Consider the following 15,800-nt stretch of genomic DNA (forward strand, 5'->3'; position numbering starts at 1 on the left):
TTTCCGGAAAAGGCTATCTAATAAGACGGTTGACCAAGTTGTACCTTCCATTCATTGCAAAATGAAAGACAATTAAAGGCAACAAAGATGTCAAAATAAAAGATTATTGATGATTATCATTTCTTTAATAGACAATGACTTGTATGACAGATTCGAAATCGTTATGCAAGAGAATGACATTCGTTAGACACAATCATATAAGCAGATGTGTGACAAATTGAATTGACTTTTTTGACAACTCTTTCTGATGATAATATATCATAAATATCAATTTACTCTGTCCGAATTGTTTTTGATTCTTTGAAAGTTGCATTTAATTTCATTAACTAAACGAAAAATGGCCGAATTTTACTTTAACATAAAAGAAAGCCATTTAGAATATATTCAAAAGCCAATTAATTTAATTTGCATCCTCATTTTTAAAAGAATATTTTCTATTATCTTCAAACAGGGACACATGTTGTTGGCAAACCTTTTATCATCATAGCAGCTTTGTATTATTTTCAAAAAATTAAAAGCATTTAAAAAGTAAGTTTCTGGATATCGGTACCAACAGATACAGTCTACGGAGAAGTTCTGTCCGTACACACCTTTTATGATAGTAATGCATACCTGCCAACTTTTACGCCTTAGGCGTAAAATTTTATTTCTATTTTTAAAGTGGTAGTAAAATGTATACTTTCTATACATTACTTGCATTTATAAACTTAATTTACAACATTTTTAATGCACCACTATTTTTAAAAAAATAAGCATATATATAAATATGTAATACTGCTGTTGAAAACTGCATAATCTTGTTCGAAATACAGCTTATTTTTCTGCCTATAATTACAATTTATATACCATTTGACTACCACTGGCGAAAATCATCCTTGAAAGGATTAGAAGTTGGCAGGTATGGTAATGCAAAAAGTTCATTTTGAAGAGAAAGTGGTAGGGAATTTAACTTAATGGTTCCATCATATATGGCGCAAAAGAGCATGTGCTTACATAATCAAACAAAAGTATCCGAATCAAGAGTAAATAGGCCCTTTTCTGTATCCCTGTTTAATCTTCCGCAGTCAGACCGAATAGATGTTTTCATTTCTTAGTATCTTTAAAGCAGTTTTAAAAAAATAAGGCACCTAATGCTGAAAATTATGTAAACTACACTGGTTATCATAAATTAAGGAAAATTCACAAAAATCGCGATAACTCAAGAAATTACACATGGAATTTTATGAAACTTACCCACAATATACAACACATAGTAAGGTATTAAACAACATAAAAAGAAATTATCAGACATTAATAGTAGTATAGAAATTAGCACATGTATAAAATAAACAAATTGGAAGTATCGGTTTGCAATAGAAAAAGTACCTTTAATATGGAATATGATTGCCTCTAGAAGCAATACAGCACAAACAGCGATGTGTGATGCTTTCAATTATGCGGTCTATCAGTTCAATAGGAAGTGAGAGCCATTGCTCTTGTAAAGCAGTTGCAAGCGTGGCAAGGGTCTGAGGGGGCGGATTGATGGCAGATACACGCCTCCCTAGAGCATCCCAAACGTGCTCGATAGGATTCAAGTCCGGGGATCGAGCTGGCCACTCCATGCGAGTAATTGTTTCCTGTTGAAGATAATCATCAACAATGCGAGCTCTGTGTGGTCTTGCATTATCGTCCTGTAACAGGAAGCAATCACCAATTGCCCCGGCATATGGGCGCACATAAGCATCAAGGATGTTGTCTCGATAAACCTGAGCATTCACGGTTCCCCTTGGAAAGACATGGAGGTATGTGCGCCCTCCTAAGGATATGCCTCCCCAAACACAGACACTGCCTCTTCCGTATGCATCTCTATCACGGATGTTTGATGGATGATAACGGGTCCCAGGTTCTCTCCATATCAAATAACGTCTACTGTCACTTTCTAGACTAAACCTGGACTCATCCGTAAAGAGAACAGGCCTCCATTGATCTGACGTCCAGTGGACATGTTGTCGGGCCCACTGCAAACGGTCTCTCCTATGGCGTGATGTGAGCGGCACGCAAATGGCTGGTCGTCTCGCATACAGACCACCTTCGTGGAGCCTTCTGCGCACAGTTGACGTTGACACCAACCTTCCGGTGGCTGCAGCAAGAGAGGATCTAAGATGTGTCGGAGTAGCGGTTCTATTCCTGCGTGCACTTAATGTCAAATATCGGTCATCGGCACTGGTCGTAACAGTTGGCCGTCCTTGACTGAACCTCCTAGATGCCGAATCTGTGGTTTGAAATTGCCTCCAAAGTCTATGAACCACAGATGGACTCACATTTAGCCATCTGGCCACTTCTGATTGACTCTGCCCTGCCTCTAGTCTCCCGATGGCTCTCCATCGTAGTTCTTCAGGCAAATGATGCCTAGAGGTCATTATTACGAATTGGCTATCTCAGATTTTCAATGTCGCAATCACAGTAAAATTTGTGTGCTTTCTCTCAAACTTGGACTTTTATGCTCCAGGCAGATGACGTAAGCCGAGTGCAGCGCCACTAATTTGCATATTGCAATTTTACTCAGCTACTCTTAGTGGACAACATATGCAAATTTTGCACGGTTTGGCTTACTTTTGAAAGAGTTATCGCTATTTTTGTGATTTTTCCTTAATTTATGATAACCAGTGTAAATTAAGATTTGAGAACAAATTTAAAAAAGATAAAAATTGGTAAAAAAATTACTTCGTTTTTATCGTTGAAAAACAAAGCATGCCAATCTACTGTGCTATAATAATAGTAACATAACATTTGAGATTTTACGAAATTTTTGGTAGGTAACTAAAGCAAAAATTTTTAGAACACTAGAATTTTTCTAAAACTTATATCAGAACTTGAAAAAATGATTTTTATCTGTTTTAATTTCTATATGTCTGTTTAAAATATTTATATGTAATGGTGGACAAAAAATTTCTAATTTTTATTTGCAAAAAAATCAATACATTACCTAAGTAATCAATAGGAAAAATATTTCCTTAGAATTAGAAAATTCCGACGGAGAACAAGTAGCAAGTTTTATTCTTAAAATGTTTAAATAGTAGTGAATAAAGTTAATAAAACTTTTTATTAGCATTCACCCTTCCTTAAAAACTGCCCCCTTATTTTTGATATAAATTACTAAAATTGTTTGCTAAACAGCCCGGTTTTCCACGTTTTATTTCGAAAAATCTTCAAAACTTTGCAGCAAAATGGGTATCGTGGCTAAATTTATTTGTTTTGGTGCTTACATTTAAATTTACTGTAACAAACCTTGAGGTTAGGAACTTTTTTTAACCTCATTTAACTTAAATAAAGTATAATTTAATGCAATGAAACTTTTTTGAATAACACATAAATGAAATTATCCAGTAATGCCAACTTTGTGGGAAAACTTCTTCTAGTGGTGCGCTTTAATATTTATTTGTATTGATTGGTAAATTCCACTCCACATGTGAATAATTCGTATAAAAAATCACAAGTAAAAATGTGGTGAAGTTAATCAAAATTCTGAAAACTTTAGTTTTTGATTGTATACAGAATATAAAAAATTTTGCAAAACGCATAGTAGTTGGGCAGCCATGGGATAACGGACCTATTTTTAGAACGTGCTTTTATTTTCAAAAAGTTTACTAGTGGTAACTAAGCTATTTCTTTCCTATTGTTTTTTTTTCTTTTTTTAAGCAAAATTAAAGTTTTTATGTTCACTATTCAGAGAGAGGTACCAGCTTAGGTGTTGTTCACGTCGTCTGATCCGGGTCAAAATTACGTGACATTCCTGCCATGCCCGTTTAAAGATAGAGCCCTAAAAATCAGGCAGGTACTTGACCCTGGTTGGGTGTTGTGTTCAGCGTAATATACTGATGTGACAAAAGTCACGGGATAGCAATATGCAAATTTTGCTTTATTAAGGCTTTTATTTGTTACAAAAAATTACAAAGTATGAAAACATGCACGTTAAATCTGTCGAGTCTCAAAGTCCTCCATGTTCCCATAACAAATCAATACCTCTGGGGGTACCGATCCAGGAGTTTCCTTGTCTTCTGGATTGGTTCAAAATTACAAGGCTACGGCGTTGAACATTTGTAGTCGTAAACCCAAAAATTGGGTCGACTGTTCAACGGCGGTCATAAAATAAAATAAAAAGTATGAAAACAGAAGCGCAAATTGAGCTAAAAGCGTAAATAGAGGGATTTTGTTTTATAGCTCATTCTTACAGCAGTACTGAAGTGCTTTTGATTTGTTAGTCACCACGAATTGGCAAGAAAATGGATGTGTACAAGGTAATAATGTTATACTGGATAATTTAAAGAAGTTTTTAATTAATAGGATTGACGTTTAATTATACAATTTTAATGATTTTAGAAAATTAACATTTATGTAAGAAAAAAGAGACAGAGAAAGAAACATGAATTGCTCATTTTGCACAGATTTTTAGCCACGGATTTGCCCAAAATGGATTTGCATATAGTAAATATGTATAAATAAACAAGAAGTAAATAGAAAGTTTACGAAGTTAGAAAATAGAAGTTAAGAAAATAGAAAATTTACTTATAATAACATACAATTAACTCAATGATTTTAGATAGTATTTAATAACTTTAGTTGGGTATCCATTGCTTTTCATCAAATTTTGAAAGAGTTAATTATAAAAGAAGAAAATATCTGCTTTGTTGATTTATACGATAAAAGAAATTATTCTAATTTTAATATAAATAAACTAATTGCTTGGAATTCTAATGTATCTAAAAACATCTATTTAAATACCATTTTTAATTAAATGAATATAATTTAAAGAATATGTAGTAATGTATTTATCCGGAAAACAAATAGACAAACTTTTTCAAAATTAGATTTCAAAAAACAATGGATACCCGACTAAAGTGATTAAATTCTATATAAATTCATTGAATAAATTGTATCTTATTATAAATAAATTTACTAAAACTTCTTTGTTAATTTATATATTTTTTTTAAGTGCAAATCGATTTCGGGCAAATCCGTGGCTAAAATTCTGTGCAAAACGGGTAATTCAGGTTTCTTTTTTTTCTTAGATAAATGTTAATTTTCTAAAATCATTAAATCGTTAAATAAAATTTGGTAAGACTTATTTTAAAAACGTTTTTAATCGTTATCTACTTTTTTTTGAAGGAGTACACTATTTGTAAATACTGGCCCCCTGTGTTAACTTTTCGTCAATTCAAGCATTTACAGGGCAGATTTGTTGGCCACTCGTTCAGGGTCACAGTATTAAGTGGGCCACCATTGCTCCCACAGTGAGGACAGATGGAACAGAGAATGAAAGAACATCCATGCCTTGCCCGGGATTCAAACCCAAAACCTTTCCGATGCACGGTCAGTTCCCTGACCCCCACACAGTCCGCTCGTCATAACAATATTTATTAACAGCTATAATTTATAAAAATTTTCTGTAAATTTTCCCAGGTAAATATATATGTTTTAACAATAATTAAATGGTGCTAGTCACTAAAAAGTTGCGGACATGTTTCGGAAAGAATATTTGATTGTTAATGGCATTAAACACTGTACTATAACCTTTTTTACGTATTTTTCCATTAAACCCATGATATGATTAAATCCATTAATTTTTTATCCATTAGAATTGACACTTGCATTGTTGGAGATGATTCAACTTGTGATGTAAAAGTGAATGAAACATGTAAAACAGAACATGGAATAAGTTCTTGTCATTGTAGAGCAGGTTATGCTAGATCCTACCCACGAGGACCATGCATTCGTAAGTATTACTGAGTTCTTTATAACTACTGAATTACTTTTTCGCGGATTTTCATCATCTGAAATGGTTCGAGGGGTGAAACGCTAATTAATAAGTGCTGACGAAGTTAGGACACATAAACGTTCTTTCTCTAAATAAGCATGCTTTTTTTTCCACGAATGATCCCAGAATTATGAGCCGCAATCTGGAAAATATAGACCCAATAGCTTAGGCAGAAGAGCTGTAAAAAAACATTTAAAATGGTATTCCTTTTCCTTTTTTGTGCTCGGTTCTTTTCTTTTTTATTCTTTCATTTTTTTCTTTTCCCCTTTTTTGTATCTAGTACAACATTAAAGCAAACGTGAAACAAAGAATACCTAGAAATCATGCATGTCAGCATTTTGTGAGTTGCGTTGATTAACCAAATCAATTTCGGTGAATTTGATGGCTTGCTGCGAAAATCACCAAAATCATATTTCCTCTCTAAAAAATATAATAATAGGGGAGAGTGGGGTCAATAGTAACAGGGTACGATTGTAACAGAGCAAAAATTTCGAGTGTCGGGCTCTAGATTTGGTTCCTAGGTGGCGCACAAGGTGTATTTAATAAATCTACATGTTAAATCTAATTACCCCTGCCGGTCAACCATTTTTATGTACTTTTGAAAGAGTTACATCACAAAGGATATTTTCACGCTACGTAAGTACTTTTTTTGGTACTGGAATATTACATTGTAACAAAGTAATTTTGTTTAAACAAATAAAAATTATTTACCTAATATGTAAGTGGATACCTTAATTAACATTTCAATAAAACAAAAATTGGTTTTGTTAATTAACTAGCATTGTTTTTAACAAATGAATCTGAAATGGCGTCTTGGGGACGATTGTAACAATAAGTGAATGGACGATTGTAACAGCTGAAAATAAATTATCTTATGTTTACAAACCATTACTTAACTCTTTAAGAACCACCAATAGTTTCCTATATCATTTATATTATGTTGCAAGTGCATTATTTTATTTGTCACCTTTCACAGCATAAATTGAAATTTTTAACCCCTTAAAGTTAAAAGTTTAACCCTTTAGGTCTCTGCTCATTATTATTTTGACTCCTAAAATATCACTACTATTTTTATGAATAAAAAAATCTATCACAACTATGATAATATGTATAATTAAATATGTTTTAGTTGAATTTAAGAACTGTTACAATTGACCACGTAAGTGGGGACAATTGTAACAAGTGCACGACTGTCAAAAATTGTTAATAACTACTATAATAAGATTTAAAATATGGTATTTATTTATTTTTTCTGGTAGAGGATAGTCTACTTTACTCGTCTGTCAATTAATACTAATAATATATTAGATTTTTTATTAGTTGAAAATAGTTAACTAAAAAATGTTACAATTGATTTTACTTTTGTTCTCGACGTCTTTGAAAAACTCTTTTCTTTTTCGTGTGCTTCAAAAGTATTAATAACTGTGATTAATGCAACAAACTCAATCACATAAAAGGTAACATTTTGGTGCGCGCTATTGTCAGATACAATCTTCTTTATACATACCATCCAACGGAATTTACGCTAAGTCAGTAAATATTTTTCACAGTGGTTGCAAAAGTGGGATGCCACAAGCTATTAAAAATGCAAAAAGTGGTTGAATTCATTCTTATTTATTTATTATCTCTTTAATTCGTAACAACCACTAAGACTTACATTATTCCTATTTAAAGCGAAAACATTCTTTACTTTCAATGGTTAACTAAAAAAAGTATGTTCTGAAAAGTTTTAATAAAATTTTGAATTTTATTAGTCTACATTTTTGGTCGCAAACCTATTTTCATAAATCAAAGTCAAAAGACTTTTGCCAAAATTTAAAAAAAAAACATATTAAAGTTTTCGTTTTTCACCACCTCTGGGAATGACATTTGACTTTTGAAATGGTTTAATTATGAAAAGTGTGCATAAATGAGATAAAGCATTTTTTTAAATGAATTAAATTCACTTAACTTATTTTATTACATAAAATGATACACTTTAATGCTTATTGTAGTATGTTTTAATAGTGAATTTCTTCACAAGAATCAAAATCAATTAAAACCTTACTTGAGCTCTGGTCAACGAGGGGTTGTATTCATCAAGTTTTAAAGCATTATATATAACAGAGGATAGCATGAATGTTGTGATAATTTTTAGGGGAGTTTGGGTACATCACCAGGATTAAAATTCCATAGGAACCCATTGCCGGAAAGGTCATCGTAAGCGGCTAAGCCACTTCCCTGTCATGACCTGATCAGAAGCTGATGAAGAAACAGTTTATGATACGACGAAATTTCGACGACTCGTTTTTAAGCTTTTAATTCATGGTTTAATCAGAACTGCACATTTGTTTTATGGACAATTTTTTCTAGCGGTACCAAAATTTGTGACTTTGCATATGGTTCTTCGTTTAGGAAACTTGATTAAAATTTATTTTTCCCACTAAATTATGGTAAAATTAATTTGCAAGTTTTAGTTTTTAATTTCGTTCCTACTACTTAATAATGTATTAATTTATTTATTTTTCTTTTATTTATTTATTTATTTAATTATTTTGCAAAGAGTGGCACAACTGACATTCCTGGTTTAGTCCATTACCTGCCGCGCTGCCGAAATTAATATTTTTGTATTAATTAGTAAGATTGGTTCATGTAAGAAGCGGTGCAATTAAATGGATGATTTGGTTATAATATGAAGAACTTTTATGGTGTAGAAAATAACTTTAAATAAAATTTGTGAAACAAAGAACCTTACATTAAAACGCAAAATTAAAAACCACTAGAAGAAATTTTCCAAAAACCATAGATCCCAAGAAATATTTTCCGTCATTTAAATAATTCAAATTATTTCATTCTTGAAATTTATCTTAGAGAAACGAGCAATTGTTTTTTCCACAAAATATTAATATATATCTATTGATCTAAATTACTCAAATATTAAACTCTAGTGGTAGCTAACAGAAGAAATTATGAAGTTAATCTTAGGGTAAATGCCCAAGCACTTTTTTAATAAAGATAAAATTCACATCACTACAAAACGTTTGTAAGAGTAGCCAATAATAGATAAATATATTAAGATGGAAATAAATTATTTGTTTCTCCCAGATAAAATTTTAAGAATGAAATAATTTAGTTACCGATCTTTATCTTTTTAAAAGAAGGACGCGTTTTGACCTTAGAACATTGGCGCCTAATAATTTGTCGCCATGTCCAATAGGGCATGGGTTCGATCCCCGCCAGCCGAAGACTCACGTTAAGTCTGTCGAATCTCAAAGTCCTCCATGTTCCCATAACAAATCATACCTCTGGAGGTACTGATCCAGGAGTTTCCTTGCCATCAGTATTGGTTCAAAATTTCAAGGCGACGGAGTAGAACTTTAGTAGTCGTAAACCCATAAAATTGGGTAGGCAGTTCAACGTCGGTTATTAAATATGAAATAAAATAATTTAGTGCTGCATTTATCTTAGAGAAACTCAAAAAATAAGATCCGAAATTAGAATCTCAACAGTGATTATGTGGGTCATCATATTGCAAAATTTAATTATAAAATTTTGCCTTAAATTGTGATTCAATTACATTTCTACATTTGAAAACTTAAAGGAAAAGCTGCTAATTTTTGTAGCAACACATCTAAAATACGAAATATTTAGTTTTTCTTTACACTCAGATTTTTAAAAAAATCTTCAAGATTGATAGAAAAAGGGCTGTAAATGGCGCCCAGATAAATTTTAATGATGATGGCAAGCCTGTTTGTATTTCGGAAAAAGCTGAAAAATCTGGTAAAAAATAAAATATCCGCGATTTCCGAAACTAACAGTTATTAATTTATACGTAAAATCAATGATGATTTCTTAAAAGGTAACGCTTTTTTTTTTATTCTTAATTTATTAATGGCTCAGGGGACAGAGCGTTCGCCTTACAATGAGGCGAACCGGGTTCGAATCCCAGTCGATACGAATTCCACATCCGGCTTACACCGACCACAGTGCTGACGTAAAATATCCTCTGTTGTAGACGGACCATGGGTTAGAGCTCCCTTACCGTCAGGCTAACCGTGGGTGGTTTCCGTGGTTTTCCTCTCCGTGCAAAGCAAATGTTGGATAGTTCCCTCAAAAAGTCCTCCACGAAGGCAAATTTCTCCCAATACTTAATCCACGAGTTTCCTTGTCTGAATTGAATTCAAAATTGAAAGGCTACGGAGTTCAACATTAGTAGTCGTAAACCCAAAAAGATTGGATCTCGGCTGTTCAACGACGGTTATAAAAGAAAATATTAAGTGTTCCCCACTATTTGATTTTTCCCAGATAAGAAAATGCCCTGGTAAAACTTTTAAAGTCTTAGTCTCCTTTCGAAAACAAGCTAGATATAAACTTTTATTTCATATCCCGATTCAAACAACCTTGTAATTAGCTAACGAAATTTTTATCAAAGTTATGATTTTCTTATTAATTATTTTTTTCGAACTCGAGGTGTTTATTTTCTTTATCTCATCTGCGTATTTCAAGCTATTTCCCTAAACAAGCATTTTAAGCTATGTTTAAAATAAAAAGATAATTTGCTTTCCTTAGTTTCTTGTTTATCAAGCAATTTGTTCCATGAGAAAAATTATTAATATTTATAGTTATGACTATATTTGAACTTGAAACAGAACTACGTCGTAGTCGTTGGAGGGTACGCAGCTGCCTTACTAATAGATCTTGTAACACGTTTGAATTATTGATTTGTCATGGTATCAAGCGTTTTTTTATCTTCTAAATTTATGCTTCAAAACATACTAAAAAAAATTGCTATCCTAAAAATATTTTCTTTAATAATTAATTCTATTAATTTATAGAATAATTTTAATAATTATAATAATTAATAATAATTATAATGATTCTATAATAATTAATAATAATTATAGTAATTCTATAATAATTAATAATAATTATAATGATCATATAATAATTAATAATAATTATAATGATTCTATAATAATTAATAATAATTATAGTAATTCTATAATAATTAATAATAATTATAATGATCATATAATAATTAATAATATTAATTTCTTCATTAATAATTAATTCTATTTATTAGCAGCTTTGTTTACAAACTATTAATTTAATTAAATTTTATTTCAATTTTTCTCTATTTTAGCCATAGTAGCAGTTCGAATTTCATTGAAAATTGATGGATTTGGCACTCGAAAAATTTCTTTTTCCCCGAAATACCAAGATAAAAATTCTGAAGACTACAGAATTATGGAGTTTGAAGTGAAACAAGCGGTAAGTTCATCCAATTTTAATATGTTCAATTTACATCATTTCATAATAAACTTAAGCAATTTGGAAAAACAATACTGAAAATACTAAATGTCCTGGAACCTTTCATAGTGAAAAAATGAGAAAAATTAGTAATAAAATTTCTAAATTTCAAAAATTTTTATAAAATAGTTTTTTAGGGTCGCCAACTACTACGCGTTTTACAAAATATTTTATGGAGTGTATAAGCAGTTAAAAATTTAAGCTTGCATAATTTTTTGGTAATTTTACAAACATTTTAAAAGTCTCACCATGAAAGGGCTGGAACAATGCGTCGGCTGCCAACTTTCTACGCTTTTTGTAAAAATTTATTCTAGTGGTACCTTAGTTTATGTTTTAATGCATTATTTTTAGTTCACTTGAACTAATTTTCCACACCACTACTTATAAATGATTCAAAAGTTCATATGAAATGCTATTTTATTCTAGCTCTTTCGTGGTGAGGTTTTTAAAATGTTAGCAAAATTACCAAAAGTTCTGAAAGCTTTGGTTTTACAATGTCTACCGCTCGATAAAATATTTAGCTAAATGCTTAGTAGTTGGCAGGCTGAAAGTGGCTTATTTTATAATCTTTCGAATCGAGAAGTGGTGTGAAAAATAACTTTAAATCAAATGTATAAAAGAAAAAATAATACATTGAACATAAACTTAGCTACCACTAGAAAAAAAAATTCCAAAAAGCGTAGAAAGTTGGCAGGCCTGGCATTTACATTATAGCTGATATTTTTTCATTCAATAATTGTTAAGAAAGTATGAAACATTTTTAAAAAATATCCCAATTATCAAAAGTGATAATTATTAAGAAATATGAAAACACTTAAAAACTAAAAAGCTCTTAAAAATATAACAGCATTGCCAACCACTAAAAGCATAAATGGCAAGCATATCAGTGGAAGAAAATATTCACTTAATTTATACAAAATTTAATTCAATAACATAGCGGCCAACCCACAATATTTAAAGTAGTATTGAAAATTATTGACAGGACTGCCCCGATCTGGAAAAGAACGAAAAGTAGTTGCTGAATTTTCTCAAGCTTACTAAATAACTTTCAACTTCCATTTGAGCATCATGTAGTGCATCTACCACTACAAAAATACAATTCCAATTCACTAGTATATAAGACATGTCAACCTTCATCTATGAAAAGGTATGTCCAAATCACTAATGGGAGAAGAATAGTTTTCGACAATGTCAAACTTCATCTATGAAAATAAACCCTTACGTTAGAATCGAATTAACATGTCTTATATACTAGTGAATTGGAATTGCATTTTTGTAATGGTAGATACACTACAATCAAATAAATGTTTGCAAAGATTTTAACACCAACATAAATTTCCTTTAAATTGAAAATTGTTTTGATATATGAATAATTTAAAACTTAAATTCTGTTTTGATATATGAATAATTTAAAACTTAAATTCTGTTTTGGTAGTACGAATAATTTAAAACATTTATATTTTTTCTCAATTTTGCTACCACTAAAAAAAATAATACAAAAATTTTTTTAAAAAATTTAAAAATTTAAGATTGAGATAAATATACAAATGTTTTTGCCAGCGCAACATTATCAGGTCTTCTATTCGTACTGTCCTTAGAATATTAAAAAATTGCTGGTAATTTTCTAATAAAAACGTTACAAATTTAGTTTTATTAACTTTATACTTCACATTTCAAAATTTATTTGTAACTATTAAGAATATTGGTGAGTGCAAACTTATCCGAAAACGTATTATTCTCTTAATTTTATTACCACTTTTTAAGGGTTGTACGAGCCCTGTGTACAAAGGACTGTACCCCCTGTGTACTCTGTATCCATGGAAACGAAAGCATGTTCACAACATTGCAGCGATATTCTAATAATACAGCAAACTTTGGTGTGTTATAGCTTTCCTTAGATAAATCCCCAACTTTTCTTTCACCTTAAAAAAATGACCTTGAAATTTTCTAGAAGGGAGGGAAAAGGAACAGAACCTATTTCTATATAAAAAAGTAAATTATAAAATACAACTATTATTCAAAATAAGGGATCAAATTAAATGCTTAATTAGTATTTAAACAATACTCAAGTTAAGCAGTGAAAGCGTTTAAAAAATAGTTGTCCTGGCTCTATTTAAAATATGAATTCCGTAAATAATCTAAATTACGAGCGGTTTACAGTATTCTGAGAATATTGTTTAAAATCTCAAAAGTGTTCGACATTTTATCTCAAATTTTAGATTCCTAATTTCGGAAAAATTTTTATCTTAATAAACTTTTGATAATAGAGTATTATTTTACAGCATACTTTCACAAAAGTTGAGAAATAAAAGTTTTGCTTTATTAGATTAAGAAAAATTCTACTTGAAAATTTTTAAAACTGTTACGGATTTTTTCTGAAAAAATTTAACAGTAAGATTATATTCTCGGCAATTTGAAATTCAACATTTTCTTACGTTTAGAATTTTAAAAATTTACTTTTATTTTTGTTTAATTAAACGAAAATTGCTTTTGATGAAGCTAAAAAATTTTCTTTACGTAAATTATGCAACAACAACAGAAAGATTTATTTCTCAAAAATTTGAAGGCTAACAAAGGTATAACACTAAGCTACTCTTTTAAAAATGCTAATCACAAAATTGTATTAGTATAGTTTTGTCAGAAAAGCTCTCACAAAATTCTAAAATACCGTACGTTCTCTAAACCTGATTGGGGCGACCATCTTGAATGTATCCGGAAATACTAGAATAAATGTAAATTCATTTAACGAAATTTAAATATCAATGATTTCCTTCCTTTGCTAAATGAAAGTCTCAACCAACCGATGATAATGTAATCTTACAAACAGTACTGCACGGGCGACTAATATTGTAAATCGTGGTTAGAGATCTATTAAATTAACAACTCTTTCCAGCCTAGTTTTTTTCATTTTACTATTGAATGTAAAGAATGTTTTTGTTTTAAATATAAATGATTTGCAAGTCATGGTAGTAGTTACTACTGATTAATTAAATAGATTAAATAAATCAAAAAAGAATTTCTGTAAACTACTTCTGACTTTCTTAGTCGCCCGTGGCGTTCTGTCGTTCCATGGCACTAGGTTATGGATGAAAAATTTCCGAAAGTTCGTGATGTTACCAAATAATAGACGGGTAAAAAACTGAATATTATGCCTCATTGATCAGTAAGGTGAAGATCTTCATCTTGTTTAGAGAACTTTCATTGGAACATGTTCTCAAATTCTGAGTTCGCTGCCGCTAAGGGGCATTCACTGATTCGTAGGATTTTTGAGACACATAACGGGGGAGAGTGTGAAGTGGGATTAGAATTGGGAGGAGAGGGGGTACCAAGCACCAAATAGTAAAGTTATGAGTGGGAAACCAGTAGGTTGAATATATAAGGAATTAAATAGAAAATTAATCATAATTGTGATTAAACTAGATTAGAATAAAAAAATAATTGCAGGGGTCAAAATAATATTAACATTAACGCAGAAAGAAAACATATGCAACTATTTATATATTTACACGAGATTGACAAAAAATTTTGAAAATTTTACGTGTTTTGAAACCATTATGATCCCAATAGGTTGTTGTTGTTGTTGACGTATACCTGTTTAGGCAGAGGGGGTGCGATTGTTCTTATTTTCCAGTGGTGCCATCTATGGCCAAGAATTCGACTTCTGCCACACCAAACGTCACACCCGTTTATAGGGCGGACCCATTCATACACCCATTCATTCATCCACAGATCGTAATTTTGACCTGAATCAGAGAACGATCGATCTACAATCCAATACCCCCAGAGGTATTGATTTGTTATGGGAACATGGATAACTTTTAAGACTCGACAGATTTAACATGCATCAGTCACTTTACTACACGGGGAGTCTTCGGCCGGCGGGGTTCGAACTCTCGAACATGGGCCCAGCACCCTACCGACCAGGCTATCCCTGCCTTCCAAATAGGTAAAAGTACTTATTGCACTCATCATTAGCCTTTTTGTAACGTGTGAGTTATACATACATTTTTTAATAAATGAAGGTAATTTTTTTTTAAAAAAACTTTTACTTGCTCTCCTTTTTCTTACAAGAACTTTTCTTCATTTTCTTTGCAGATTTTATAATTACAAAAAAGTTTTCTTTAAAAAAATCGGAGGTGAAAAGCAATCCGTACTGGAGGGAACTCCTTACATAAGACGTGCCATTTTACGGAAAACTTTTTTTAAAGGTTTTATAACTGAAAAATAGCATTTTTAGGGATAATTTTTAATAATGAGAGGAATTTTGTTTATAATTTTTAATAATTTAGGGAGGTTTATAATTTGTTTATAATTTTTAATAATTTAGGGAGGTATATTTTTAAAATCGTTATATAGCGTATTTTATCTTCAATTCAAAACCTTCCAAACTAAGAGGAGCACATATTTAGATAAGACTCTTCCTTTTTGCGGCTCCATTTCGCAATATAAAAAATTGGAAGGTCAAAAATATTAATTGAGATACTCTCACTATTGTCGATATAAGCTTACTGTGTACATTTTAGTGTAAGATAATTAAATATTATAAAACGAGACTTTTGAGTTTCATAAGAGCGCAGCAATTGTTACATTTACAATGCGCATCAATGTTTCCAGTAATCTACCAGTTTATATCGCTCAGAAAAAACCTAGAAAACAGCTCAAAAACATCTCATTGCAGCCAAAAATCTTGTTTTTTTTTATTCCTAGGCAATTATGG

At 31.0% G+C, this 15,800-nt stretch overlaps 1 protein-coding gene across 1 annotated transcript in view; it reads left to right on the plus strand.

The window, feature by feature from the left end:
* The window catches only part of LOC107449501 (uncharacterized), a 76,525-nt gene that overhangs the window by 44,536 nt on the left and 16,189 nt on the right, over window positions 1-15,800 (plus strand). The window contains exons 3-4 of the mRNA XM_043049317.3: window positions 5,616-5,752; window positions 10,917-11,044. Coding sequence (XP_042905251.1) covers window positions 5,616-5,752; window positions 10,917-11,044 — 265 coding nt within the window. The remainder of the gene's footprint in view (window positions 1-5,615; window positions 5,753-10,916; window positions 11,045-15,800) is intronic.

This window comes from Parasteatoda tepidariorum, chromosome 12, assembly GCF_982258835.1.
Source record: "Parasteatoda tepidariorum strain Cologne lab strain chromosome 12, Ptep-v5.0, whole genome shotgun sequence".
Lineage (NCBI taxonomy): Eukaryota > Metazoa > Arthropoda > Arachnida > Araneae > Theridiidae > Parasteatoda > Parasteatoda tepidariorum.